Source organism: Lepidochelys kempii, chromosome 6 (assembly GCF_965140265.1).
Source record: "Lepidochelys kempii isolate rLepKem1 chromosome 6, rLepKem1.hap2, whole genome shotgun sequence".
Taxonomy (NCBI): Eukaryota; Metazoa; Chordata; order Testudines; family Cheloniidae; genus Lepidochelys; species Lepidochelys kempii.
This window is the reverse complement of record NC_133261.1, coordinates 69,712,649-69,738,540: the sequence shown is the minus strand read 5'-3', so window position 1 is coordinate 69,738,540 and position 25,892 is coordinate 69,712,649. Positions and strand designations below refer to the sequence as shown.

The following is a 25,892-nucleotide window of genomic DNA, read 5'->3' as shown; positions in this document are numbered from 1 at the left end:
GTGAGGGAGTTTGGGTATGAAGAGATGGAGACAGACATACCAGTCTCAACTGGCCATCAAAATGACTGCACTTCCAGGCTATCTTGAAGGGCCCAGAGCTGGAAACCTAAATTCCCTGTAAGCTGCACAGCCGCACAGCAGCCTATTTAGCACCACACAGGCACTTAGGGAACCCGCTTGGGGACCTGCTGCGGCCGGGGCAGGGGCGTCCCTCCCCTGGCCCCAACTCACCCTACAGCCCAGACCTGCTGCAGCCAGAGCGGCCCAGCCCCAGGCATGGCCCTCCCCTGGCCTGGACCTGCTGGAGGGGCACCTCTCCTGCAGCCCCAGCCCCAGCCCTCCTGCAGCGGGGACATGCACTTCTCCCCCGAAGCCCAGGTGCTGCTGCAGCGAGAAAGTGCTGGGGGGAGTCCTCTCTCCCTGCAGTAGCCCCGGAGCACCCTCCTGCACCCCAGACCCCTGCACCCCAACCCTTTGCCCGAGCCCCCTCCCACAAGAACCCCTCGGCCCCACCCCCACCACATGATTTTTGTTATGTGCACCAATATGAAGGTGATGTGTCCACCACTTATTGCTGAATAAGTCTTGCCTCTTAGCATCTTCTGAGTTGTGCATGGCAGCCTGGTGCCCCTGTCATGCCCTCTCATTAGTCACTGTGATGACTGATGAGCCGGGGGGGGGGGGGGGGGAAGGGGAGTATAAAGGTACTCAAAACGTTGGGAGGGTACACAGTACTTTCTTTCAGCCCTTTTAGAGGTGGGAGCCACAGAGGATGGAGTCTGCCATAAAGCCTTTATAGGCTCTAGTATAGCCTCATTGATTGGCCACCAGGTGATGTGAGGACTCCCTAACCCCTTGACCTGTACACTTAAATCTGCAGCCACTTTCTTTAACAACTTCTGATAAACTTTAAAATCCTCGGGAGGAAGAGAAGTGATCCCAGATGAAACAGCCTCATCTGGAGAGGAAGCCAAGACCAGATGGGGTAGAATCTCTTCTAATGGCTGTTGCTCTGGTTCTGGAACCTCTTCTTCGTACTATGCCTGGTATTGGACTCTGGGGACGGAGCCTCTGTGTGTGCAGATTCTGCTCTTCTAGATGAGGATCTCAAGTACACACGGTGTGGGTAAAATCTAAAAGTTGGGAGAAACCTCCAAGTGTTTCAAAACAAGCACTGATACAGGACAAGGCCCCACTGTCCTGGCCACATTCTCATGGCAGGTCCCACTCAGGGGTCAGGGTGGTAGGTCAGAAGAGAGGATCTTTGAGGGGCCCAGAGGGTCCTGTTTTGGGGTTGTGAGACATCAAATCCCACCTCTAAACCCAACGACAACGATTCCCCTTCCTCTGACAATGGCAGGGCTGATCCAGTCAGTGCTGTTGACCAGTTCCAAGAATCTGGCGATGGGTGAAGCAACACCATCACTGCATGCTTCCCCTTGGAGGGTAACGAGGGCCCACCTATCCAGAAAGCAGGCAACTGGGGTACTGGAGATTAAATCACTGGTGGACAGGGCAGCAATGCAGAGGAATTGGACTCCTATAAGGAAGGAGACAGTCATCAAGAGGCAGAGCAGATTTCTTGCCGCTGCAAGTGCTTCCGGGGTAGTTGGCATGGAAATGATCTCCTGTTGCAGTGCCCAAGAAGCTGACAGTGCCGCTTCTTGTGGCAGGCTTGACAATGCTCCTTGTGTTGCTGGAGTCAACTCAGTCAAGTTAGGCACCAATCTGGAGGAGTGTTTAGGTTTCAGGTGTACTCTACTCAACTCCTTCTCGCCCCTCTCACCAGACTTAGAAGGTGGACACCTTCCCCTGGTTGCGGCTTTCCTGGAAGTCTGTATTTCTTCCTCAGTGTGAACAAGGTAGAATGATGCTAGGATTCCTCTAAAGCTGGAGGCGCTTTTCTCAATGAAGCTGTAGCACTCAGCACTGAGGCAGACTGGCACGGCTCTGAAAGAGGCCTGAGCACTGCCTCCATGAGCAAGAATTTCAGCCTAGCCTCCCTATCCTTCTTTGTCCTAGGCTTGAAATCCCCTCGCAAGTCCTTTATGCCTCCCCAAGCACTTCAGGCAGCTATTACGCAGATCGATCACTGACATAGGCCTTGAGCAAGAAGCGCACAGCTTGAAGCCCAATAATCGGGACATACTCTGGTACTGTGAACAGAAAACCGGACAAATGAGGAAAACAAGTCTGAAAAGAAGTCTAACTATCCTAACTATGCTGAAGACTGGACTAACAATACACACACAAAATATTCACGAAGGCCGAGAAAGAGAACTGCTTTGGTAGCGTAGAGTTCAAATGACTGGCAGTCAGAAGGAACTGAGCGGGGCTAGGGGCAGCTCTGCCCTTTACACCTCTGCACAATGGTGTGCAGCAGCAGGCTGAGCTTGAGCTGCCCAATGGGTACCACTGATGGAATAAGTTTCTGACGGCTGTATGCTGGGCACACGGACACCCAAGAGTGGAAACGACATTGAAATTACTTGAAGAATAATCAGCTATTAAATTTCTTTATTTTGTGGACTGCGCTATTCTGTTATCTGGATATGGTCAGTCAACTGCCTCTTCACTTGGCTACTAGACCAGTAGTTCTCAAACTTTTGTACTGGTGACCCCTTTTGTTGGATTATATTAAAGAAGTTCTGTATTAAAATCACAAATGAGTTTGATTCCTCATAGTTTAAATTCCAGGGTATTACTAATTAAGAGGTATCTTGTTTTTTGGTACTGTTTCTCTCCCTCTCTGTGTGAAACTTGCAAGCTGCTAATTGTGTTAGTACATCCTAAGACAAAGTCTGTTCTCAAAGCAATACTTTGTAACAACAGAAACAGCACACAGAGACTCCCAGCCCTTTTGTTGTATTTACCTTGCTTTGTTAACAATTGTGATTAAAATAGAGATAGAGGATGTACGTGGATGGATGCTTGGTGTGGATAATAACTGAATGATCAGGGAGGTGCCAGCCTAAGAATCCAGTGTCCATCGGCCGAAGAAGGCGTCAAGTGGAAACAACCAGAGGACCCCTGGCCCGCAGACCGGAATCCACCCAACAGCCTCAATGGTGGGAGAACCGAAGAACAACATGGAGCCACCAGGAATGTGCCGTCTGCTGATTGATTCAGCAACAGCATGACGAAGCAATTCCCATAGACTGGCATAGGAATAAATTCCTATAAAAATGGACTCTAGAAACTGAGAACTTTGGGGTCTGATTCTGCAAATCAACTTCCAGGAGCGTCAGATGAGCATCTGAAAAGGCCCTGTTCCCTCCTCATGTCCAAGCCACCTAGCCAGTGGCTTGGCATAAGCAACTCTAAGGCTGGTAACTATGATAACAACCTTGCAGAACTTGTGTGTGTGTGTATGAATGAATGTGTGAATAAATATGAAATTGAATGGAATGGAATGTTATAGCTATAACTAACTGCTTACTATGATTCTTTCTGTATTCACAATAAATGTGTCATTTTGCCTTTTCCCCTTTAATAAGATCCTACTGGTTTTTATTTTATTGGTATAACACTTTCACGTAGCAAACATCTGAGTGCGACCCCCCTTATACATTAAAAACACTTTTTAAATATATTTAACACCATTATAAATGCTGGATGCAAAGCGGGGTTTAGGGTGGAGGCTGACAACTCGTGACCCCCCATGTAATAACCTTGCAACTCCTGGAGCGGTCCCGACCCCTATTTTGAGAACCTCTGAGCTAGACCATTCTTAACATTTCATAGTGACCCCATGCTAATCTTCACTAACCGGGAAGATACCACATATACAGAGAATGTGCTACGTGCTAGCAATGTTTATTAAAACTGAGATACTTTAGTTAATTATTGGAGTCTTAAAAAAAATAAATACCGCTCTCCTTCCTTTTCTGTGCAAACTCACTCCTGATGGGCAGTGCAAGGAGGTAAAAGCTCAGATGACAGTTAAATCTGTTTTGAAACCTCCAGGAAATAATTTCTTCCTCCTCCAGATGCTCTTGTACTTCTGTTATTTCTCCCCCTTAAGAGCTCCACACTACAGCAAACCTCTCAGATACAGAGGAGGTATGCATGTTGCTCCCTCCAAAATCACTCGATCCCAAGCCTCAAGCCCTCGGAACAAGTTGGTCCCACCCCAATGTCAATTCAGCCATTTTTAAGCCACAGAGAACAAAATTAAGACAAATATCAGATTTTGCCCCTTTACAGTACTCAACAATGCAGAAAAAGCTGTAAGTAATTTTAAAGGTGTAAGTAATTTGTCCATCACATACATTAACAACTTGACAATAAACATGCATAAAAGGCTAGGATTTTCTAAGGAACCTAAAGGAGTAGGGTGCCTAACTCCCTTATGATACTTTGAAAATGCAAGCCAAGTACAGGATCCTGCAGCATAGACTTGATATTTTACCTGAAAAGTAGTTACTCTTAATATAGACTTATTGGCTTTGTGGTGTTCTGTAAACACACGACAAAGGGTGCAGTTTGACTGGACACCTTCAGACTATAGCACTGCCCATTGACCGACATTGCAGTTTTACTGCAGGGTGATTTAACTTTTTGGTGGCTTAGAGCAGTGGTTCTCATCCAGGGGTACACATACCCCTGGTGGTATGCAGAGGTCTTCCAGGGGGCACATCAGCTCATCTAGATATTTGCCTGATTTCACAACAGGCTACATAAAAAGCACTAGCAAAGTCCGTACAAATTAAAGTTTCATACAGACAATGATTAGTTTATATTTCTATTCCAACTCATTTATAATTGTATAGTAAAAAGGAGGAAGTAAGTAATTTTTCAGTAATAGTGCACTGTGACACTTGTATTTTTTTTGTCTGATTTTGTAAGCAAGTAGTTTTTAAGTAAGGTGAGGTGAAACTTGGGGGTACGCAAGACAAATGGGACTCCTGAAAGGGATACAGCAGTCTGGTTGAGAACTACTGGCCTACAGTGTATGTCAACATGCTGGCTCTTTCTCCCCAATCCCAAAGAGTATGAGGTTTTTTGCCCTTCTGTGTCATCTGGCCTTCTTAAATTATTCTCCTCTGCAAAAAATTACATACTGATCAGTTACCTACTTGAGGAACATACACACTCCAGCTCCACAATGGAGAGCATGAGAGGTACAGGCTCCCAGCTCCTCCCCATTCACCAACTCCTGGCAGCAGGTATTCTGGGAGCACAGCATGGTTCCACAGAACAAACACAACATTGGGTGCTTTCGTTCATCGTCAAAAGACCGTGGGCACCTGTAAAGAGAAAGGTGGTAATTATTAAGTGCAATATGGAACCAAAATAGTTATTGCAAATACATTGAAAAGATTTTAAAAAATACAGTCAGTCATGCTGGTTTGACGCAAAGGCCTTTTTCAGAAAAGAGGCACCGTCGATCACAACGCCTCCTCTGAAACTATCTGGTAAAATTCGTTCTAATTTTTCCCATAAGGAAGAGGTGCTTCCCTCTAGTATAGATCAGCTGGGGAGGGGAGAAATTTGGTATAAATTCAGTGAAAGCTTTTCTAAAGTAACTGTCAATTTTGTGATCACATGGGACATTATTCTTCCCAACATTACATCTACCAAGTGATGTTCCAGAGGTTCTCAAGCTCCAGTCTTGCAAAGCATTGCTCCAAGTCCAGGCCTGCTCACATGATAGTAATTCTCCTTTTCATTTCCTAACTGCTAACACAACTAAAACTACATTTAATATTTTCCTATTAATTTTCCATGTAATCAATGGCTCTAGTTGCCATTGCAATCTTATTCAATTGCAAATGGCAGATAAGGTGACCCACGCAATGGTGAATGGAAGGGAATGGTCGGCAACCATCTTTCTGCTAAGATGTGGATCACACTATACACGTTGAGAAACTCCTGCTGTATTTAATGGAAACAAACAAAAGGAGAAAGCTGCATCAGTGTATAGATTCCAACAGGACCCAAAGATTGCTAAAATGCATATTAAACCAGCACGAATGGAGTGAGAAGACCTCCTCCTCTCCATGAATAATGTACCTCTCTTCAGTAAATCATTAATGCAGATACCCAATTTGAGAAATGTGCCTTATTAAAACTAAACTGAGGAAATGCAGCATTAGGAACTGAGTCAAGTCAAAAGTGGAAGTAAATTTGGTGATGTTATTCTAGCCCATTTATACAAATAACAAAACTGACATACAGGCACAGTACTAGAATGCCAAAGTGGGTAAGGTGATGTAGGTCAGGAGCAGCACTGGCAGGGCGACATAGCATAACTTGCTCGGTGCCTGCCTCCTCACTATTCACAGATCAAACAAGTGGTTCATTCATGAGCATTAAGTTCACTACTGTTAAAATTCAAAACAAACTTCCAAGAGCAAAATTCTCTTTAGAAAGAATTAAAAAGCACATTGGACTATATCCATGATTCCATGTTTTTCCACAGGAAGTGAAACGATATATTTTCACACGGTCCCCTCTGCTACCAACACTTCACCTGTGGGCCAGGTTCAGCATTCCTACTCGAAGCCAATGCCAAACCTCTGGTCCTGAAGTGGGCAATGGTGAAAACAAATGTCAGCTATATCAAACCTACATTTGTTTACCGAAGTGCGTCAGTGCTTTAAGCTGTAATAGTTTTATATATGGTCATTATGTGAAAAGTAAGTAGCATGATACTTAAAATGGACTGCTGGTTACTGATGGTTGGGAACAAAACAGTATGTTCACTACAAATTTTGCAATACCCTTCCCAGACTTGAACATCACAGACAACGGTTCTTCCTGGATTGGTGAAGTGGCAGCATCTGATTTCCATCCCAGAATTGTTTCTGTTAATAGTTTTGTCACGTTTCACATGGGTTACACTAATTGCAAGGATATGAAAAGGAAAAAACACTTGACAAGAAGGCAGATCAAACTGCTACTTTTTACCTAAACTGAGAGGCTTGATTCAGGAGGCAACTGTAGTCTTCTGGAAGCTCTATCAAATTATTTCTTTTCCTTGGATATCTAGTAAATGAGTAGAAGAAGAAATACTGTAAAAAATATTAATGAAGGATAAAGCCACACAAAGATCACAACAAACAGAATGGACATACACTGCCAATAATTTACCACGTTGGTAAACTCCCTGTCCTCTCTTTCAAACTCTCAGGGCCCAGAATCATGTCACAACCTCTAGCAGCTACAATAAGGGATATAAGACAAACCACACAGGAAATGTTTCCACAGTAAATGTACAACAAAAGGTAAGCAAACTAAGTTTGCATGGAATGGGCATACATTTTACAACCCAATGAAGGTTCTCTCATGTTACCAATCATTACATTAGCCTACCCCAGAAAAACGCTGATGTCTGACTGGCGTGGTAAAATGTTTGATGTTCTGAGGGAATAGTAATTGTTTAGTCTTGATAAAGGAATCCTGTAAAGTCATTTCAAGAGGCGGGTGGGTTTATGGCAAAGGTGCAAAAGGAAGCAAGGAATCCCTAACTGCAAGACTTGCCCTCATTTAACTACTCAGAGCCCAGCTCTTTCAACTGTTACAGATCAAAAACAAAGCCCAGAAAAAAAAATGAAACTAACCTTACTGAAATGTTTTTCCCTTTAAGAAAACTTAGTACAGCAGGGTCAGCACACCACCTGTATCAGACAAATATTGACAGATTATATTGTATGAACACTATATATAATTAATAACCGTAACTAAACAGATACAAAAAGTAGTGAAAAATCTTGAAAGTTTATGCAAGAGAGAAATCTATTTTTAAAAACACAAATTATAAAGATTTCACTAGAATGAAACACACACGTAAAAAATGTTTGCACCATCTGCAAATGCTGACTTTCTCAGAATGTGAATGTGGACTATCACACACTGTTTCCCTTGGAATACCTATTGATGAAGGTTGTACATTAAAATATCCTACATTTTAAATGTAGTATTTATTGCTTCTAGTGATTGCTTTTCAAACACTTTTTTAAAATGCACCATTGAAAATGTTTACTGTATTTATGTTTATAATGGAAGAACATATCCATCTCCACAGTGTAGTAAGCTACTATACTGCCAAGCTGCTAATCACAGGAATGAAATGACTGCTTTGGTATTCTTGCTGATACAGTTATTTTATATTACTTATACAAAGCAGAAGAGAAGAGGGACCTCCAGCAACTGGTCATTTTAACTGATCTGTATCAACAGGATTTCTCAGAAACAACGGATTTTATAAATAAAAACACACACAATAGCATTATTACTACATAAAAGATCTGGTCTCCCATTTGGAATCCCTATGCTTTGGGCTGGGAGCGCTATTGTGGAGATAATGTATTCAGCCTCAGCTGGAAGGAATGTCTTGTGTTACTTAAAAACACACACACACTATATATATATATATATTTTTTTTTTCTGATAAGCGATCATTTAAGGGACTTAAAAACCCAGTTGCTTACTGGAGGTTGTTCTTCAAATAAAAATGAACCAAATTATATTTAGTACATCTGGGGATAATCTGAGACAGCATTGAGACAGAAGGTTGGAGTCAACAGGCTCAAAATGTCTCTTTGGTTGAAGTATGCTAGACAACACAGATGCCTCATGATGACAGAGGGCAAGTGAGAAAAACTGGTGATGAAGCAGATAATTTCACCAGGAACCAAGAAAACCAATTACTACAACAAAATGTTAACTTTAATATTGCACACAATGGACTCAGCTGAATGTGGACATTCTTCAAGACAGTGATGTGGAAGTTTAAGTAGTTTTTCTTAGTTTTAACCAATCCTTCCTTTACAGATAGATTTCTACATCCATATTGTTGGGGTAGTACCCTACTTTTAACTAGTAGGGTCAACTACAGCACCTAATCAGACTCTGCTTTGGAAATTAGGCAGGTATAGCCCAAAAAACAGAAATGGCAGGTTATACTTTATACCATACTAAGAACCCTGCTTTCAGATATCATCATAGTCGCTACCTGTCCTGTGGGCAGATAGGGCAGACAGGACAGACCAAGGAATCATATAACACAAAAGCAACACTCCAGAATAACTTCCTTCATGAATGTAATCCTCTCTACATGCACCAATTCCAAATGACTCATTTACTCTGGTTTAATACAACCATGATAAATTATTCTAAGATACTCAAACTGCTTAGTCAGAAGGGACCATCACAGTCATCTAGTCTGACCTCCTACACATTGCAGGCCACAGAACTTCACGCACCCACTCCTGTAATAGACCCATAACCTCTGGCTGAGCTACTGAAGTCCTCAAATCATGATTTAAAGACTTCAAGTTACAGAAAATCCACCATTTACACTTGTTTAAAACCTGCAAGTGACCTGTGCCCATGCTGCAGAGGAAGGCAAACCCCCACACAGGGTCTCTGCTAATCTGATCCAGGGGACCCCAAATATGGCGATTAGTTGGACCACGAGCATTTTGGCAAGACCTACCAGCCAGATACCTGGGAAAGAATTCTCTGTAGTAAATCAGCCTTCCCCTCTAGAGTCCCATCACCGGCTGTTGGGGTTATTTGCTACTAGCAGTCACACACCGGCTATATGCCATTGTAGGTAGTTTCATCATACCACTCCCTCCATAAATTTATCAAGCTCAGTCTTGACGCTAGTTAGCTTTTTGCCACCACTGCTCCCCTTGGAAGCACTTCACTCCTCTGATGGTTAGAAACCTTCATCTAATTTCAAGTCTAAACTTGTTGATGAGTTGTTTATATCCATCTGTTCTTGTGTCAACACTGTGGTTTAACTTAAATAACTCCTCTCCCTCCCTGCAAATTATCCCTCTGATGTATTTATAGAGAGCAATCATATCTCCCCTCAGCCTTCTTTTGGATTAGACTAAACAAGCCAAGCTCTTTGAGTCTCTTCTCACAAGGTAGGTTTTCTCTGTCTTAAACATGGGAGACAAGAATTGCACACAGTATTCCAGATGAGGTCTCACCAGTGCCCTGTATAATGATACTAATACTCCCCTGCCCCTACTGGAAATACCTCTCCTGATGCATCCTAGGACTGCATTAGCCTTTTCACAGTCGCATCATATTGGCAGCTTATAGCCATCCAGTGAACAACCAATACACCCAGATCTTTCTCCTCCTCTGTTGCTTCCAACTGATAAGTCCCCATTTTATAGCAAAAATTCTTGTTGTTTGTCTCTAAGTGCATGACCTTGCACTTTGCACTATTCAATTTCATCCCATTTCTATTACACTAGTTTTCAAGGTTGTCCAAATATTCTTGTATAATATTTTGATCCTCTTCTGTATTGGCTATACAGCCAAACTTTGTGTCATCTGCAAATTTTATTAGGACACTCCCACTTTTTGTGTCAAGGTCATTAATACAAATGTTAAAAGAAGATTGGCCCCTGTAGTGGCACGGATGCCCCACTCCTGGAGAACAGGGGTTAAAAGCAGCCAAGCTAGGCTGATTGGGGAAGCAGCCACAGCTGTGGCCAGCTCAATTAGGGCCCAGCTGACCCTTATAAGAGGGCTGTGGGCCAGGAGCCGAGAAGAGTCTCTCTCCAGCCCTGGAGGGAGAAGGGCTAGCTGCCTGAGAGGAAGGTACCTGAACTGGAGCAGTGCTGGGGAATAGAGCAAGGGCGCTGGGGAGCTCCAGCCTGGTAAAACCCCAGCCTGCAGACCTTGTTGAAGGCCTACAGAGGTACTGGGGCTGCAGAGATACAGCCTGGGAATAGGCAAGGGCAGCAGGTCCTAACCCCTTGCCAATAATGAGTGGCCATTACAGATTGCAGTCTGCCCCAGTGAGCGGGGGACTAGATGACAACTGGCAGTAGCCACTGAGACAAGGTGGGTTTAAGAGGGTTGGGGGGTCCCCTGGAAGGGGAGACCAAGAATGTGGACCCAGAGCATGGGGGTCCTGCTGGGGCAGAACCCCAAAGTAAAGGGCATGGAGGCAAAGCATTCGTTTAGGTGTTGGACCATTCCTAGATTATCTTTAATCTCCACCCCATCTTCAGTGTTTAGCGGTCACTTCTTTTTTCCCTGTTTTCTTTTTATTTAGATGGACTATAGAACTTTTTACTATTGGTTTTAATTTCCTTTGCAACATCCAACTCTGCCTGGCTTTTGGCAGTTCTCATTTTTTCCTTACATTTCCTGACCTCTAAGAGGTAACTTTCCTTGCTGATCCATCCCATCTTCCTTTCCTTGTAGGCTTTCTGCTTTTTCTTAAGAACCTGTTTGAGATGCCTACTCATTGAATTTAGTCTGCAATCCTTCCCTAAAAATTTCTTCCCCTTGTGTGGGATACAGGCTTCAGATATTTTAAAGTCAAATTTGCAGAAACTAATTCCAAGCCTTCTCCACATTCAAATTCTTTAGTTCTTCCGTCCAATCCACTTCCCTAACCAATTCCCTTAATATTTTAAAGTTTTCCCTTTTGAAATTAAGGTCCCTAGATGCAGATCTATTTTTGTTTATCCTTCTATTGAGTTTAAACTGAATTAACTCATGATCACTAAAACCAAGGTTGTCCCCTACAACCAGTTCTTCTATGAGATCCTCACTACTCACCAATAAATACCAAATCTAAAGTGGCATCGCCTCTCTTAGATTTGGTGACTTTTTAGGGAAGGAATCTGTCAGCTACCACATCCAGGAAAATCTGGGCCCTACTATTACTAGTAGCACTTGCCCTTTCCATAATCTCACAAATTCCCAGTAGTATTTATTTCATTAAAATATAAAAAGGTCTCTATTCATATCCAAATTGGATCCTGGCGGGGGTCTGTAACATACAAAAAGCCTCTGGTAGTTTTTTTCCCCCAAAGTGATTTTGACCCAACTAGACTCTGTTATCCATTGGATCACTTCTAATTTCTTTATGGTCTACCTCATCATTAATATACAATGCTATTGCACTACCGTTATTTTTATTTTGGTCTTTCCTGAACAGCACATACCCTTCAATATCTGTAATTCAGTCATGACTATTTTCTCCCTACAATATCTGGTTTCCCTTCCTGCACCAGTAGTTCTAGTTCCTCTATTTTGTTACTGAGGCTTCTTGCATTGGTGTACAAACACTTTAGTTGTTTCTGCTTAGCTTTGCCCAGATTCCTCACCCAATTAGGTACAGTCCTTCTACTGCTAATATCGCCTACCTGACTGTTAGCATCATTGGTACTGGTACTTTCTTATACCCACTGCTGTATTCTCTCTTTCTTGATTTTCTTTCCAGTCAATATTAGAATCAGGTGTGGAGATTATATGAACACCTCCCATCTCTCCCCCGAATTCCAAACTCCTTAAGTGGTTCAGTATACACTCTGTTCATCAAGCCAACTCTTTTGCAACTGCAATATGGTATTGGACAGAGTGTAACCAATTATTCACTAATTTCATCTGAAATTCCCTTACAGCCATCACAAAATGGAAGGTTGGTTCCACTGCTCCCCCATCTCCAACAAGTACCTTTGGAGCAAGGGGCTTACAGTGCCCCAATATTCCTCAAAAAGCAGGAACAGATTTGTGGGTAGAGATAAATAACTACAGAGGGCCTTGAATTCTCCTTCCTCGGAAACTGCAAAAGAAGAAGGAAATATTAGGAATACATCAAACAGTTTCAGCCAGTCCATTCTCTAAAGGTCTCTCTGAACAGGGCACACAATCAGCAGCAGACATAACAGAAAACCAGAATTCTTCTGATTCCTTTTACAACTTATTCTTATGACTATTTTAAAGATTTAGGGCAACTTTTCAGCTACTGTAACTGGATGTAGCGCCACTGACTTTAAATGGAGCTATGCAATTTACACTAGTTAAGGATCTGGCTGAGGATTATTGTACATACATTACAGCAGCAGGATTATGCTGTTTGATGAAAAGAAGAAGTTACTTACCTTGTACAGTAACAATGTCTCTTTGAGAGCTGTCCCCCCTATGAGTGCTCCACTGTAGGTATGTCTGCTTCCCTGTGCTGCTGATTGGAAAAAACTTTGATAGCAGTGTCCACTGGGCCCACACATGTGCTCTCTTCTTATATTGCGCCACGAGGCTAGTCAGTGCACACAGGTTAACTCTCCTCAGTTCCTTCTCTACCACAGAGACATAGACAAGAACTCCGAAGAGGGGAGGAAGGTAGGTTGTGGAGCACCCATAGAGAGACACATCTCTAAGAACTATTGTTACTGCACAAGGTAAGTAACTTCTTATTCTTTGAGTAAAAAAGAAAAGGAGTACTTGTGGCACCTTAGAGACTAACAAATTTATTTGAGCATAAGCTACTCTGAAACCTGTTCTTTGAGTAGTGTCCCTACGGGTGCTCCACTGTAGGTAACTCCCAAGCAGTATCCCTTCCGGAGGCTGGGGCTTCAGAGTTAGGTCAATTATAGATAACCGCACTCTCGGTGAAGCTGAAGATGGCTTCTGAGGTGGTGTCCCCAGAGATTGCATAATGTTCTGCAAAAATGTGGACTGACGCCCATGTCGCTGCTCTACAGATCTCTGGGAGATAGGGACATTCTTGAAGGCAACAGAGGAGATCTATCTTGTGGACTGTGTATGAATCAAATCTGGAGGGGTCATGTTGCGAATTTGGTCACTGTCTGATGTAATTTGAGATCCCTTAGAGAGTCTTTGGGCTGATATTGCTGAGCCCTTAGATCTTTCCATAATGGATAGGAAAAGTCTAGGGGACTTCCTGAAGGTTCTTGTCCTATGAAGGTAGAAGGCCAGGGCTCTCCTGACATCTAGAGTGTGAAGTATAGCCTTCCTGTTGTCTTGGTGAATCTTGGGTTGGAAGATTGGCAATTAATTAATTGATTCATGTGAAAGGGAGAGGTTACCTTGGGAATAAATTTTGGATGTGGCCTGAGCATAACCTTGTCTGAAAAGAATACTGTGTAAGGGAGATGCACCATCAGAGCTGCTCTCTCTCCTGTTCATCTGGCCAAGGTAAATGGTATCAGGAAAGCCGTTTTCATTGATAGGTACATCAGTGAACAGGTGGCCATGGGTTCAAAGGGAGGCCTAGTCAGCCCTTTCAGTGCCTGCTTTAGGTCCTACATAGGGTTAGGAAGTTGCGTTGAGGGAAGAGGTTTATTATAACCTTGAGGAACCTTTTAGTGGTTGGGTGTGACAGCACCAAATATCCCTCTACAGGTTCGTGAATGTTACAGCTGCTAGATGGACCTTAAGAGAGTTTAGGGATAATCCTGACTTTTTAAGAGTCTGAGCATAGTCCAAGTTGTGTGGAAGAGTTGTGGTTGTTGGGGAGATTTGTTGTAGTTTATATAATCGTATTTGGCCATGAGCATCAGATAGTTGGCAATATGGAATTGTAAGGTGGCTGAGGAATATGACTTTCTGTCAAAGAGATGAAGGCGCTTCCAATCCTTGTTGTACGGCATTGCCCTGGATTTGTGTGGTCAGTCCTGGGAATTGTCAGTGTCCACCACAATAGAACTGGATGGCAGTGAGAGAAAAAAGGAACTCCGATTCCTATACGGGGACAACATACTTTTTGTCTGTTACACATCGGAGATACCAATTCCAAGGTTTGCCACACCATTTTAGCCGGGGCTAAGATGGCTTCACTAATTAGGAGGGCAATCTTTGAGGACAACAAAGAGTGGAAAAATCAAGGAACTGATGGTGGGTGTCCTTGACCTTCTCTAGTGTCATGTGGAGAGTGTCCGCCACACTTTACCAGCTCCTGAAAAAGAGGGAAATCATCTACCAGAGAAGGTGGGGAAGGGATGACTGCTTCATCCGAGGAGGAGGAGGAGATGGCCTTTTGTGTAGCATCCTCCTCAGTACCAGCTTATTGATCCTCCATCTCCTGAGGCCCTAGATGCCACAGTTGAGGGAATGTGCTGGGAGGGTTCTCAGGGGAGGCTTGAAGCTCGTGAGACAGGCGGCTGGTGTGCCGCCCAAGAGTCCCAATATGACCATTGTGGTGGCACAGGGCCCGGTGGAGGCGCCCAGGGGCGGCTATACCAAGATGGCAGTGGTGGTGGAGCCATCTGTGGGTACGTTCTCAACCCTGTTTGTAGTTGGTCTCATATGGAGCTTGGAAGGTGAACTGTGAGACCACCTCCTCTGGCTCACTGTCCAACCGCTCGCTAGACAGCGGAGGGGCATGGTTGCGGGGATATCCGGTGCCCTGTAAAGGCTCAGAGCCACAATGTCAGTACTGAGAGGCGGAGACTCGGGTGCTTCTGTCATGCAGAAGGCTCTGGTTTGGCGGAATTCTGCCAGTGCCAAGTGTCCCGGTGGTGGTCCAAGGGAGATGGAGATCTTGTCTGCACTGGTATTTCCGGTGCTGGACAGGCTGCTGTTGGTAGTACCAAGGACGACTCGAGTACCAGGAGTGTCGTCTTAGGGTGCTTGCCCTTATCTCTTGGTACCACAGATTTGGTGCCCATGCCTGAAGGATCTGTGGGCCTGTCAGCAGTACCGGTTACTGATAGTCATGGTGAGGCATGGGTGCCGGAGTGTGGTCTTGGTGCTGGCGGCGCAGAGGATACCAAGCGAGATGGTGATCGCTTTCTGCTATCTTTAAAAACTTTCACTCTCTCTTTAGACTTGTGAGAGGAGTCACCAGCCTGCTTCTTTGACCCATTGGCCTTAGAAGTTGAAGGTCGTGGGGAAGACGCACGTCCGTCAGGAGGTTAAGGTCAGAGAGCTGCCTCCATGAAGACAATTTTTTGGCTCTGTCCTTGTGGGATCTTGGCCAGAGCTGCTGGGAGAGGGTACACTTTTGCTATATGTGGTCCTTGACAAGGCAGGGGATGCACTGAAACTGCTTATTCACAACTGGGATTGCCTCGTTATAGGTGTGGCACTTCTTGAAGCCCAGGAAGGTGGGCATACCCCATGCAGGGGAAGGGTCCCCAGTGGGGAAAGGCAGAAAGGGTTGTGTTTGTTTGTTTTTTTTGGAAGGGCGGGGAAAAGAACAAAAACAACAACTAAAACTACAATGAGAACTGTGGAAAACTAAGTGCGAATGCGAACACAAGAACAATTAGTCTTAATGGATTGCTAATGGCTCTGTCTCTAGTCATGGGCAATTAAGAAGGAACTGAGGAGGGTTAGCCCATGCGCGCTGACTAGCTTTGTGACGCAGGAGGAGAAACAGTGCATGCGCAGGCCCAATGGACACTGCTACCAAAGTTCTCTGATCAGCAGCACAGGGATTCAGACACACCTACAGTGGAGCACCCATAGGGACACTACTCAAAGAAGAACTTTATACGTGTTTCTAATCATCATATTTCATTATGTTTTTGGCTTGCAATCATATTCAATTTTCTTATGATCCAGTCAGAATTTACAGGTTAAACGAGGCTGTGTCAGATCTGTACTTGATTGGGAGATTTCTTAGGGCTTGTCTACACAGTGGGGTAATGTACACTGTGGGGGGGAGGGGGGGAGATAAGATTTCTGTAGCACATTAACATGTTGCGCCTTAATTGGTTGGTGTAGACTCTGCTGGCGTGCATAAAAGGTTTCCTAGTGTGCTTTAACTGTTTCAAACAGCACTACATTAAGGTGCACTACAGAACCTTCAACACATACCAGCAGGGTCTACACAGACCAATTAACGCACATGTTAGTGCGCTTTAAAAATCACGCCCCCGTAGAGCGCACTCTCTTGCAATACAGAAAAGTGCCCAGTGATGCTCAGGGACCCCAGAAAATGATGCTCATGATTCACCAGGGGACACTCCTTTCTACTGAACCAGGGCTCCAGACTGGTGTTATGAGGCAATGGAATGTACCATAAAGCTGAGATCCTGAATTCTAGGCATTATATAATGTTTTTCACAAGCATCAGTATTTGATAGGGCAGCATGCTAACCACAGTGTCCTAGCCAAATTCAAACTCGGATCATTACAGAGGGAAATCCGTTTAAGGTTTTATACTTAGTTTCAATCGTTTATAGCACTTTCGTTCCTCACTTCTTTTCAAAATGCTGTGTGGCACCACTGCATGCTTTTAAGATTGTTGCCATGTTTCACTACGTTTAAGTGGTGGATGATGTAATCCCTATATTACATTTGTGTAGTGATTTTGGATCCTTGAGAGAGGGAGAGGGCGTGAGCACTTTTATAACAAAAAGGAATAAAGAAGCTAGAAATTAAGATTATATCTTTTTATTGGATTTCATTCTGCTCTATCCACACACCTCTTAGAGGATAGTCTACATGGGAAAGCCTTACAGGTTATAGTAAACAGATCTACCAGCAAAATCCAAAATGTGGACACTTTTTGGATATAAGGATGGCTTTTTTCAGTATACCTTAAACTCCTTCCCAAGAGAGACAAGCTGAAATTCTTTAGTATAACTATACCAATTTAAATTCACAGATTTGCTTACACTAAAAAGAAAAACTTTTCCATATAGGCAATGCCCAGATGATCTAATTCCTTGCTTCTGTCCCTTCCATATATACTGTTTTGTTTGTTCTTTTCAAAGCAATACTATAATGATTTCTTAACATTAGTTATACCATTAAGGTTCTATTTTGAACATGCTAAAAACTACTGTAAAAACATATATACCTTGTACCTTGAACATTTAAGCACTCCACTATTCAGCAAGGAAAATAAGTAAAACTAAACTATTACTTTCTTCTACTTACCTAACAGCAGGTCCTCAGGTGGAGACACTTTCAGCATGAAATGGAAAAACAAAGCAGCACAACGAAGGTAAGGTGTGATCCCTTTCTTAACACAGTTCCACAGATGCCAGCCTGGAACATCATGGCTAAAGCAGCTATAACACACACATCAGAAATATCTGTAAAAGCTCAGCACGCATACCCTCCTGGGTCATAACTATACTGAACGTTTTTGGCAATTTTCAAAACAAGGTAATCACCATGTTGAACAGTTCTGGATGTTGTTCTATGGCTAGTGCTCCCACTAGGGATGTAAAATGTTAACCGGTTAACAGATTAACCGATAAGCATCAGTCTTATCAGTAAGATATTCCGTTTAACATTTAAACTCTGGCTGTGGAACTCTGGTGCTGACCCGCCCCCAAAGTCCCAGCTGCTGGACCCGCTGGCAGGGGGCTGACAGCCAGGACCCATGGTGAGCAGAGTCTCCGGGCAGTTAGGGCTGCAGCAGAGTCTAACGGTTAAACTTTTAACCAGTAAAATTTTAACTGTTAACCCTGGTGGAGCTGCAGTAGCGTTAGCGCAACAATAGGAAATTGCCTGAAATCCTCAGTCAGACACAGCCCCCAAGACCTAGTTTCTAATTTCATGAGTGTTAAATTTGTTTAGAACATCTTTGTTATTCTTCACGTACTTGCTATTGTTTCTCCAAATGCGTTTTCAGTTTTATTAAGAACAAGCAGATGTCCATCTCTAAACTGGCTCAAGATGGTTTCATTTAGTTTCCTCACTTTGTTTTTCTGGGACCTAGGAGGATGTTGGCAGCTCCAAAGCATGTCATATACAGCAATTAAATCATATAGTTTTCCTTTTCTTACAGAAAGCCAATGATGTTTGTTTTTTGCAAAATTGAATCGGCTTTCATATGCAGACACTTAACTTTTTGAAATTCTGTCAAAAACCCCTCAAATTTTCTTAGAGAGAGTTGGGAATAAGTATGAAGAAATCAATACCTTAAACAATTACAGGGAGTCACAACTGACAATACAATTGTAGTAGACATGGAGACAAAAATGGAAAGGCTACTGATATCATGTGTGATGGAAAAGATGGATTATAATCAGCACTACTAACATTCTTGCAATGTAGGTTATCAAAATTTAGTCTGGATACACCACAATCCATTTTAAATGTATACAATACCCATATTTTCTGGGGAAAAACACACTTCACATTCAGACAGAAGATCTAGATCTTTTCCAATTTTTAGGAGTGTGGGAGACACTGCTGACACAGCACATGGATTCCTGGTCTAACCCCCTATAAAGTATGTCTAACCTTTTTTCTTTTGTATTTCTCAGGTGAATCTCCATGTATTTTTCAATGCATCTTATAAAACATTTATTGTTACAACTGAAGTGTTACTTACCCACTTGTGTACTGGCAAACTTCTCTACAGAAAGACTCAGCAGTATGAGTCTCCTCACTATTATCTTGTGATTGAGCAGTGGGGGATTCTGTGCACAAAAACATTAACCTGGTCGTAAATGCACTTGGAGATTTCTTTTCTATATACATAGAATCAATCTCCATTACTTTAAACTTTTTATAGACAAGTTACAAAAAAAATTAACATTTCATTTTATTGGATCATTTCCTATTTGTGCCCAACCCAACAAACAAGACTATCCCCCCACAAAACTGCATGATGTAAATGTGGGGATTGCTCATCCTCATTACAGAACTGCTTCCTCCCCTTTATTTTTTGACATTACTCCCTTACATTAGTAACTACATATCTTCTTCTTCTATGATACGACATTAAATGGGGGTGGGGTTTCTTGGGAAACATAACGAGAGGCATCCTGTGAGGCTTTTGTTAGTACTGTTCCATAGCAGTGAGTAGTGTAACTCCCATCCTAATCAGATTATCAAGTACCATATTTCACCTCTAAATTCACAGGCTGCCACTGTGCCAGAAAACCAGAGTCCCCAAGTCCCTTCTAAACCTTTAGCTCTGAGTGGTCTGTACTTTGTCAATGCTTTGTTTTTTCTAGAGAGCAAAAGTATGTGGAAAGCTACTAGTCTTGTATGGCTGCCTCAGTTAGTTACAGGTATATAAATGGCACAAAAGTGATGCATAAACAGAGCTAGGCAAGTGAAAAAAGACTCCCATTTTGGTTTTTTAAGGAAACAGTTAACACTGAATGTTTATTATTATGATGAAGCTCTTACAACTAGAAGGCGTTAACAGTTTTCCACTAAAATGTTTACAAAGTCATTTTGCAAAAACTGGATAAAAATCCCTGGAAAATCTAAAGGTGGAAGTACCCTTACCTGTTGCAGAAGTCAGAAGGATCTGTGTTATGTGTGCCATAGTGATCAAATGGAAGAGGTAGAGGTGATTATAGGCAGAGCTAACAGATGAAGGTTGCAAGTCTACAGTATCCTCCCAATATAAAGATGGGAATGATAACACAGCACCTACCTAGAGTAGAAAAAGACAAAACAACCAGAAGTACTGGTGAAATACCAGACTCTGTAGTAGTAGTTTCAGGGGTAAACAAACACCACAAACCTGATAACAAGAAAATAAGTTATCACCTAGGCTTATTCATTAATCCTCTAATGGTGGTATAGTTATTTAGCACTAACCTGTAACATCTGAGACCATGTTTTCAGTTAAATTAGTTTGATGATCTTTTTAGCTCTAAGTCACAAACAAAGTCTACTCACGAGGTGACACAAAAATACCTATTAATTGATTACAAAGAGCAGCAATTGCATGTAGATCTTGTGGCAAATTGCCGGCACTACTTTGATGGGTCTCACGCTTTCTCTTCTTGGGGAGGGTTCAGGGCACCATTTCTCGCCCCTGAACTGGGGTATTAACTGCCCCACTAGTGTCCTAGAGGAGGGGAGTGGAGAGGGAGGGACCCAGGCCCGCCCTCTACTCCGAGTCCGAGCCCAGGGGCCCTAGGGATAGCGGTAAACTGCTTCAACTAGCGGTTCTTCCCCTGGGCTACTTCCCTCTCCTCTGCCCTTCAGCTTGTGGGGCTTCCTGCCCTACCTCTGCACAAACCAGGTGTCCATTTACCTAGGGTCTTGGTCTTCTTAGCCCACTGGAGCACTTCTCCAAACTCTCCTCTGCTTCCCTCCAAAGTGCTCTCTGCTTCGACTCCTCCAAACTGCTTTCTGCTCCAACACCAATCCACTCTGCTTCAACTCCTCCCCTTGTCTGATTGAAGCAGGGGGGTTTTATCAGGTGACTGGTTCAGGTGCTTTAATTAATCTTAGAAAACTTTCTTCCCTCTACAGGGAATAAGGCTCCCTTCTAACACTCTCCTGCTGCCCTCTGGCCATGCTGTATCACAATCTAAAATGGTATTCACAATCTAAAGTGGTATTCACAGATAATGCATCAGAGGCAAGACACTTAATTGCAAAAACAAACTGAACATGCTTACCAAAATGTGAAACATATCTACATCTAGAATGGATGGCGTGTCTTCCATTTTTAAGTTTGGCAGAAGAACTACAAGAACAAAAGTTCATTACACATTTGATTAAAAATGTTAATTGTTTTTTTCATTGGAATTACAATGGCAGGTTGAGAGGCCATTTTTTATAGAACCTCTACCATCCTAATGGGCTCTGACTAGTCAGCTACAAAAGCAATAAAAACCTCCTCATACCCACTCAATATGGGCACATTTTCTGAACTGTGTAACTATCAACCTTTCATAAGTGTAGTATCTGAGCACCTCAAACTTTAATGAATTTATTGTCACAATTGTGAGATGAAATGGTATTATCTCCAGTTTACAGATGGGGAAAGGAGACACACAAGAGACTCGGTGATAGGAAGTCTGGCTAGCAGGGAATTGAACTCAGGTTTCCAGAGTTCCAGATTAGAACGGTAACCACTAGAACATCCTTCTTCTCTATGCTATATTATTGGTGTTTGCCATTTCCTAAGGAAAGTTTACACAAACATTACTTAAAATCACTGCAGGGACTGGCTAGAAGGAGGTGGAGAAGAATGTGTTACCTGCTAGGAGACGAATCAGATGTTTCTGAATCAGGCTTTGCGGTGATGTAGTCCTCTGAGCAACTGCAAACTGCACTAATGCTTTAAGGCCACTGTGCTAGAGCACAAGAAGAGAATGTGGGACAGGGGAAAGGGAAATAAATAATTAATGAATCATGATAGTGCTAGAATACCTCCCCCTTCAAGTCCAGTATAACTGAAGAAGTATAAATGAATCAAGTATGAACTTCTATGCAAGAGTTAGGGATGTATGCTACATCAAGACCCATTTTTTGGTTATCAGTCCATGTGGAAAGCACAAATATTTAAAAACTCCAGAGATCATGACAGAGAATTTCTTTAGACATTACTACTGTATTTGATGCCAGCAATTCCAAATGTCCAGTGTTTATTAACATTAATTGCTTCTTGGATTATCCATACCTGCCTATTTTGCAGAGATCCAAATAAAGGTTTGCCCTCATCTTCGAGAAGGTTTTCTTAAAATTAAAACAGAGAAAGTAAGCGGTAAGTCATGGGCTCTTAAAGCAGCTACAGTAGTCTGCATATCTGGTCTTCACATATTCCATCCACTTATGCTAGTCCAATATCAACCTGTTCCCAGTTACAGGGCTGCTGTTAAAAGGCAGCATTACTCTGACAAGCAACTCTGTAAAATTGCTATTGTGAGGTTCCATGTTTATTGTCTCTCCATGATTTCCACATAAATGTGCTTAGTTTAAAAGTAAAACTAGTTAAAAAAATAAACACAAAATACCACACATCTTTCAGACCTTGCAAACTTAACAATTCAGATATTTTTTCTTTTTCAAGTGGTTGCACACATGTTTCGTTTCAGGTGACTCACAAGCAGTACCATTAGGAGATGGGGCTTGGGGTATATTTAAACAGTGACTGCAATATTGCTTACCTAAAGTTTGCATCAGATCTTGAAGTAGTTATGATTATATAATAATGAGTGAAGTTATGCATGAAGGACCAAGTAGCAGCCCTATAACTATCCAGTATGGGGACTTAGCTTAGAAAAGCTACCAAAGTAGTTTGAGCTCTTGTTGAGCTGGCCTATAGTCTGTGGAGAAGGGCTGTTTGCCTCCCCATACACCGTTATAATACAGAAAATAATCCATCTGGAAACTGTCTGTGGTGAAACTTCTTGCTCTCTCATTCTTTCAGCATACGAAACAATGAGCCGAGGAGACAGCCTGAAAGACTTGATCCTGTTCAGATAGAAGGCCAATGCTCACCTTACGTTCAATGTATGCAGATAATCTTCACCCCTATTTGAAAGCGGCTTGGAGAGCAGGCCTGGAAGAGGAGGCACAAGGTATAGAATCTGAATTGAGAGACTCTGAAGATCCAAGAACCAACACTATCTTGAACATGCTGGTGCAGTGAGAACTGATCTTGTTTCAATTTGAGGACAACTTGTGGGATAAGTGGAATGAGGGGAAATGCATAAGTCAGACTCGATCCCCATCTCAGAAGAAAGATACCGGTCAGTAAGCATGGATTGTGACCCACTTGGGAGCAGAATTGATGGCATTTCTTGTTGTCTTTTGTTGCAAATACGATGCCTGCTGGAATACCTCCAACTTGGAAGATGGTCCTGAATACACTGCTCTTGAGGGACCACTCCTGATTCTAGGAGAATCTCCTGTTGAGGTGATCGGCCAACTGATTCTAGGAAGCAGTTATGCAAGTGGCAATGGGAGTAATGGCTTCCTGGATGCGAATGTCCTACAGATTCATAGCTTCTTGACAAAGATGATTGGATTATGTTCCTCCCTATCTGTTTAGGTAGTACACCGCAGTTGTACTGTTGGTATCTGGACCAACAAGTCCTTGATGTGAGAAAGAAAAACACAGCAAAGCTTTGTGAACTGCCTGGAGCTCAGGTACAGGGATATGAAGAGTCAATTTGTGCTCTGTTCAGAATGCTTGTGTTCACAACCCTTCTAAGTGAGCATCCTAACCTATCAAGAGAGGTATTGGTGGCATAACTGTCCTGGATGGAAGTGGGAAGAAAAGGGTACACCTGGGCATAAGTTGTTCTGATACATCCACCACTCTAGGAAACCTAGGACTGCAGGAGGAATTTGGATCAACTTGTCCAAGGGAATATCTGTTCAGTTGATCCTTAGGTAAGGGAAGATGTGAATTCCCGTTCTCCTCAGTAGGCCATCATCATCACCTTGCACTTGGTGAACATAGTCACGGCTGACAACAGGCCAAAGGGAAGTACTGTATATTAATAGTGTTGGCCCTCTACTACAAACCTCAGACTTTCAGTGACTTAGCAGTACTGCCACATGCAAGTAGGTTCCCCGGAGATCAAGGGCAGAAAACCCAGTCATTGCAATCTAAGGAAGGTATGACTTATGCTAAGGAAATCATACGAAATCTTACGTACTTGTTGAGATTTCAAGGGTCTCAGAGCCCGCTTGGACTTGGGGATCAGCAAGAATTGAGACTAACACTCTTTTCCCTAGTGCTGAAGGGGAACTTCTATGGCCCTTAGAGTGAGCAGGTGTGAACTTCTTGAAAGAGCACTGACTTGTGAGATGGGTCACTGAAAAGGGACGGGGTAGGAGGGTGGAAAAGGGGTGTGGAGAAGAATTGGATACAATATTTTAGTTTCCCAGTGCTTAGGAGAGATTTGTCCACTGTTATGGTTTCCCAAGCACTGAAGAAATGGGACAATATGTCCCCATCTGAGGGGAGGAAGGAGAGAATAGGAAGATCACTGACACCTGTATTGCTGTTCTCAAAGAAGCAGTCAAATGGGCTGCTTCCCCACAGCTGACTGAGGACAAGCTGGAGTTGGAGTGCCTCTTTCTCTCTGATTTATGCTTCCTTCTAAAAAAAAATCATGCTGCCTTGGTGCGTATAAATGCTACCTATAATACTGATGCTGATATTGTTGCAGGAGTCTGTACGGATGCCTTTTGGAGGCTGCGGTATAGAACCTCCAAGAACAAAGGGTAGCACAAGAGTCTAAATGACTGTCAAGTTTCATCAGTTTTATCTGAACACAAGAACATATCAAATGGGAGGTCTTCTATGGCAGTGGTTCTCAACCTTTCCAGACTACCGTACCCTTTTCAAGAGTCTGATTTGTCTTGCATATCCCCAAGTTTCACCTCATTTAAAAACTACTTGCTTACAAAATCAGAGATAAAAAACACAGAAGTGTCACAGCACACTATTACTGAAAAATTGCCCACTTTCTCATTTTTACCATATAATTAAAAATGAATTTTAGTATAAATATTGTACTTACATTTCAGTGTATAGTATATAGAGCAGTATACACAAGTCATTGTCTGTATGACATTTTAGTTTGTATCAACTTTGCTAGTGCTTTTATGTAGCCTGTTGTAAAACGAGGCAACTAGCTAGATGAGTTGATATACTCCAGAGGAAGATCTCTGCATACCCCCAGGAGTACATGTATCCCTGTTTAAGAAGCACTACTCTACGGTTTGCTGGACGTCAGAGTCAATGGCCAGAAGAGACCACTAGATCATCTAGTCTGACCTCATATATAACACAGTCACCAAAACCACTCAGGAGTTGCACACTAAACCCAACAACATAAATGGACACTGTCCGAGGCTATGCTCAAGTTTTGTACCCAGAGATTCACAGATATCAAGGTCAGAAGGGACCATTACGATCATCTAGTCCAAACCCCTGCACAATGCAGGCCACCGAATCTCACCCACCCACTCCTGCGATAAACCTCTCACCTATGTCTGAGCTATTGAAGTCCTCAAATCATGGTTTAAAGACTTCAAGGAGCAGAGAATCCTCCAGAAAGTGACCCGTGCCCCATGCTACAGAGGAAGGAGAAAAACCTCCAGGGCCTCTTCCAGGAAAATTCCTTCCCAACCCCAAATATGGAAGAAAATTCCTTCCTGACCCCAAATATGGCGATCAGCTGAACCCTGAGCATATGGGCAAGATTCACCAGCCAGATACCCAGGAAAGAATTCTCTGTAGTAACTCAGATCCCATCCCATCTAACAACCCATCACAGGCCATTGGGCCTATTTACCATGAAATATTTAAAGATCAATTAATTGCCAAAATCGTGTTATCCCATCATACCATCTCCTCCATAAACTTATCGAGTTTAATCTTAAAGCCAGATAGGTCTTTTGCCCCCACTACCTCCCTTGGAAGACTATTCGAAAACTTCACTCCTCTGATGGTTAGAAACCTTCGTCTAATTTCAAGTCTA

General features: G+C 42.8%; 1 protein-coding gene across 4 annotated transcripts in view; it reads right to left on the bottom strand.

Annotated features, from left to right (window-relative positions):
* The window catches only part of UBR1 (ubiquitin protein ligase E3 component n-recognin 1), a 149,760-nt gene that overhangs the window by 10,001 nt on the left and 113,867 nt on the right, over positions 1–25,892 (bottom strand). For all 4 annotated transcript variants that reach the window (XM_073348599.1, XM_073348601.1, XM_073348598.1 and 1 more), the window contains exons 36-45: positions 22,073–22,128; positions 21,650–21,746; positions 21,066–21,133; positions 19,936–20,086; positions 19,028–19,115; positions 17,620–17,753; positions 12,445–12,553; positions 7,566–7,622; positions 6,913–6,990; positions 5,079–5,249 (exon numbers count right to left, since the gene is read on the bottom strand). In XM_073348599.1, coding sequence (XP_073204700.1) covers positions 5,079–5,249; positions 6,913–6,990; positions 7,566–7,622; positions 12,445–12,553; positions 17,620–17,753; positions 19,028–19,115; positions 19,936–20,086; positions 21,066–21,133; positions 21,650–21,746; positions 22,073–22,128 — 1,009 coding nt within the window. The remainder of the gene's footprint in view (positions 1–5,078; positions 5,250–6,912; positions 6,991–7,565; positions 7,623–12,444; positions 12,554–17,619; positions 17,754–19,027; positions 19,116–19,935; positions 20,087–21,065; positions 21,134–21,649; positions 21,747–22,072; positions 22,129–25,892) is intronic.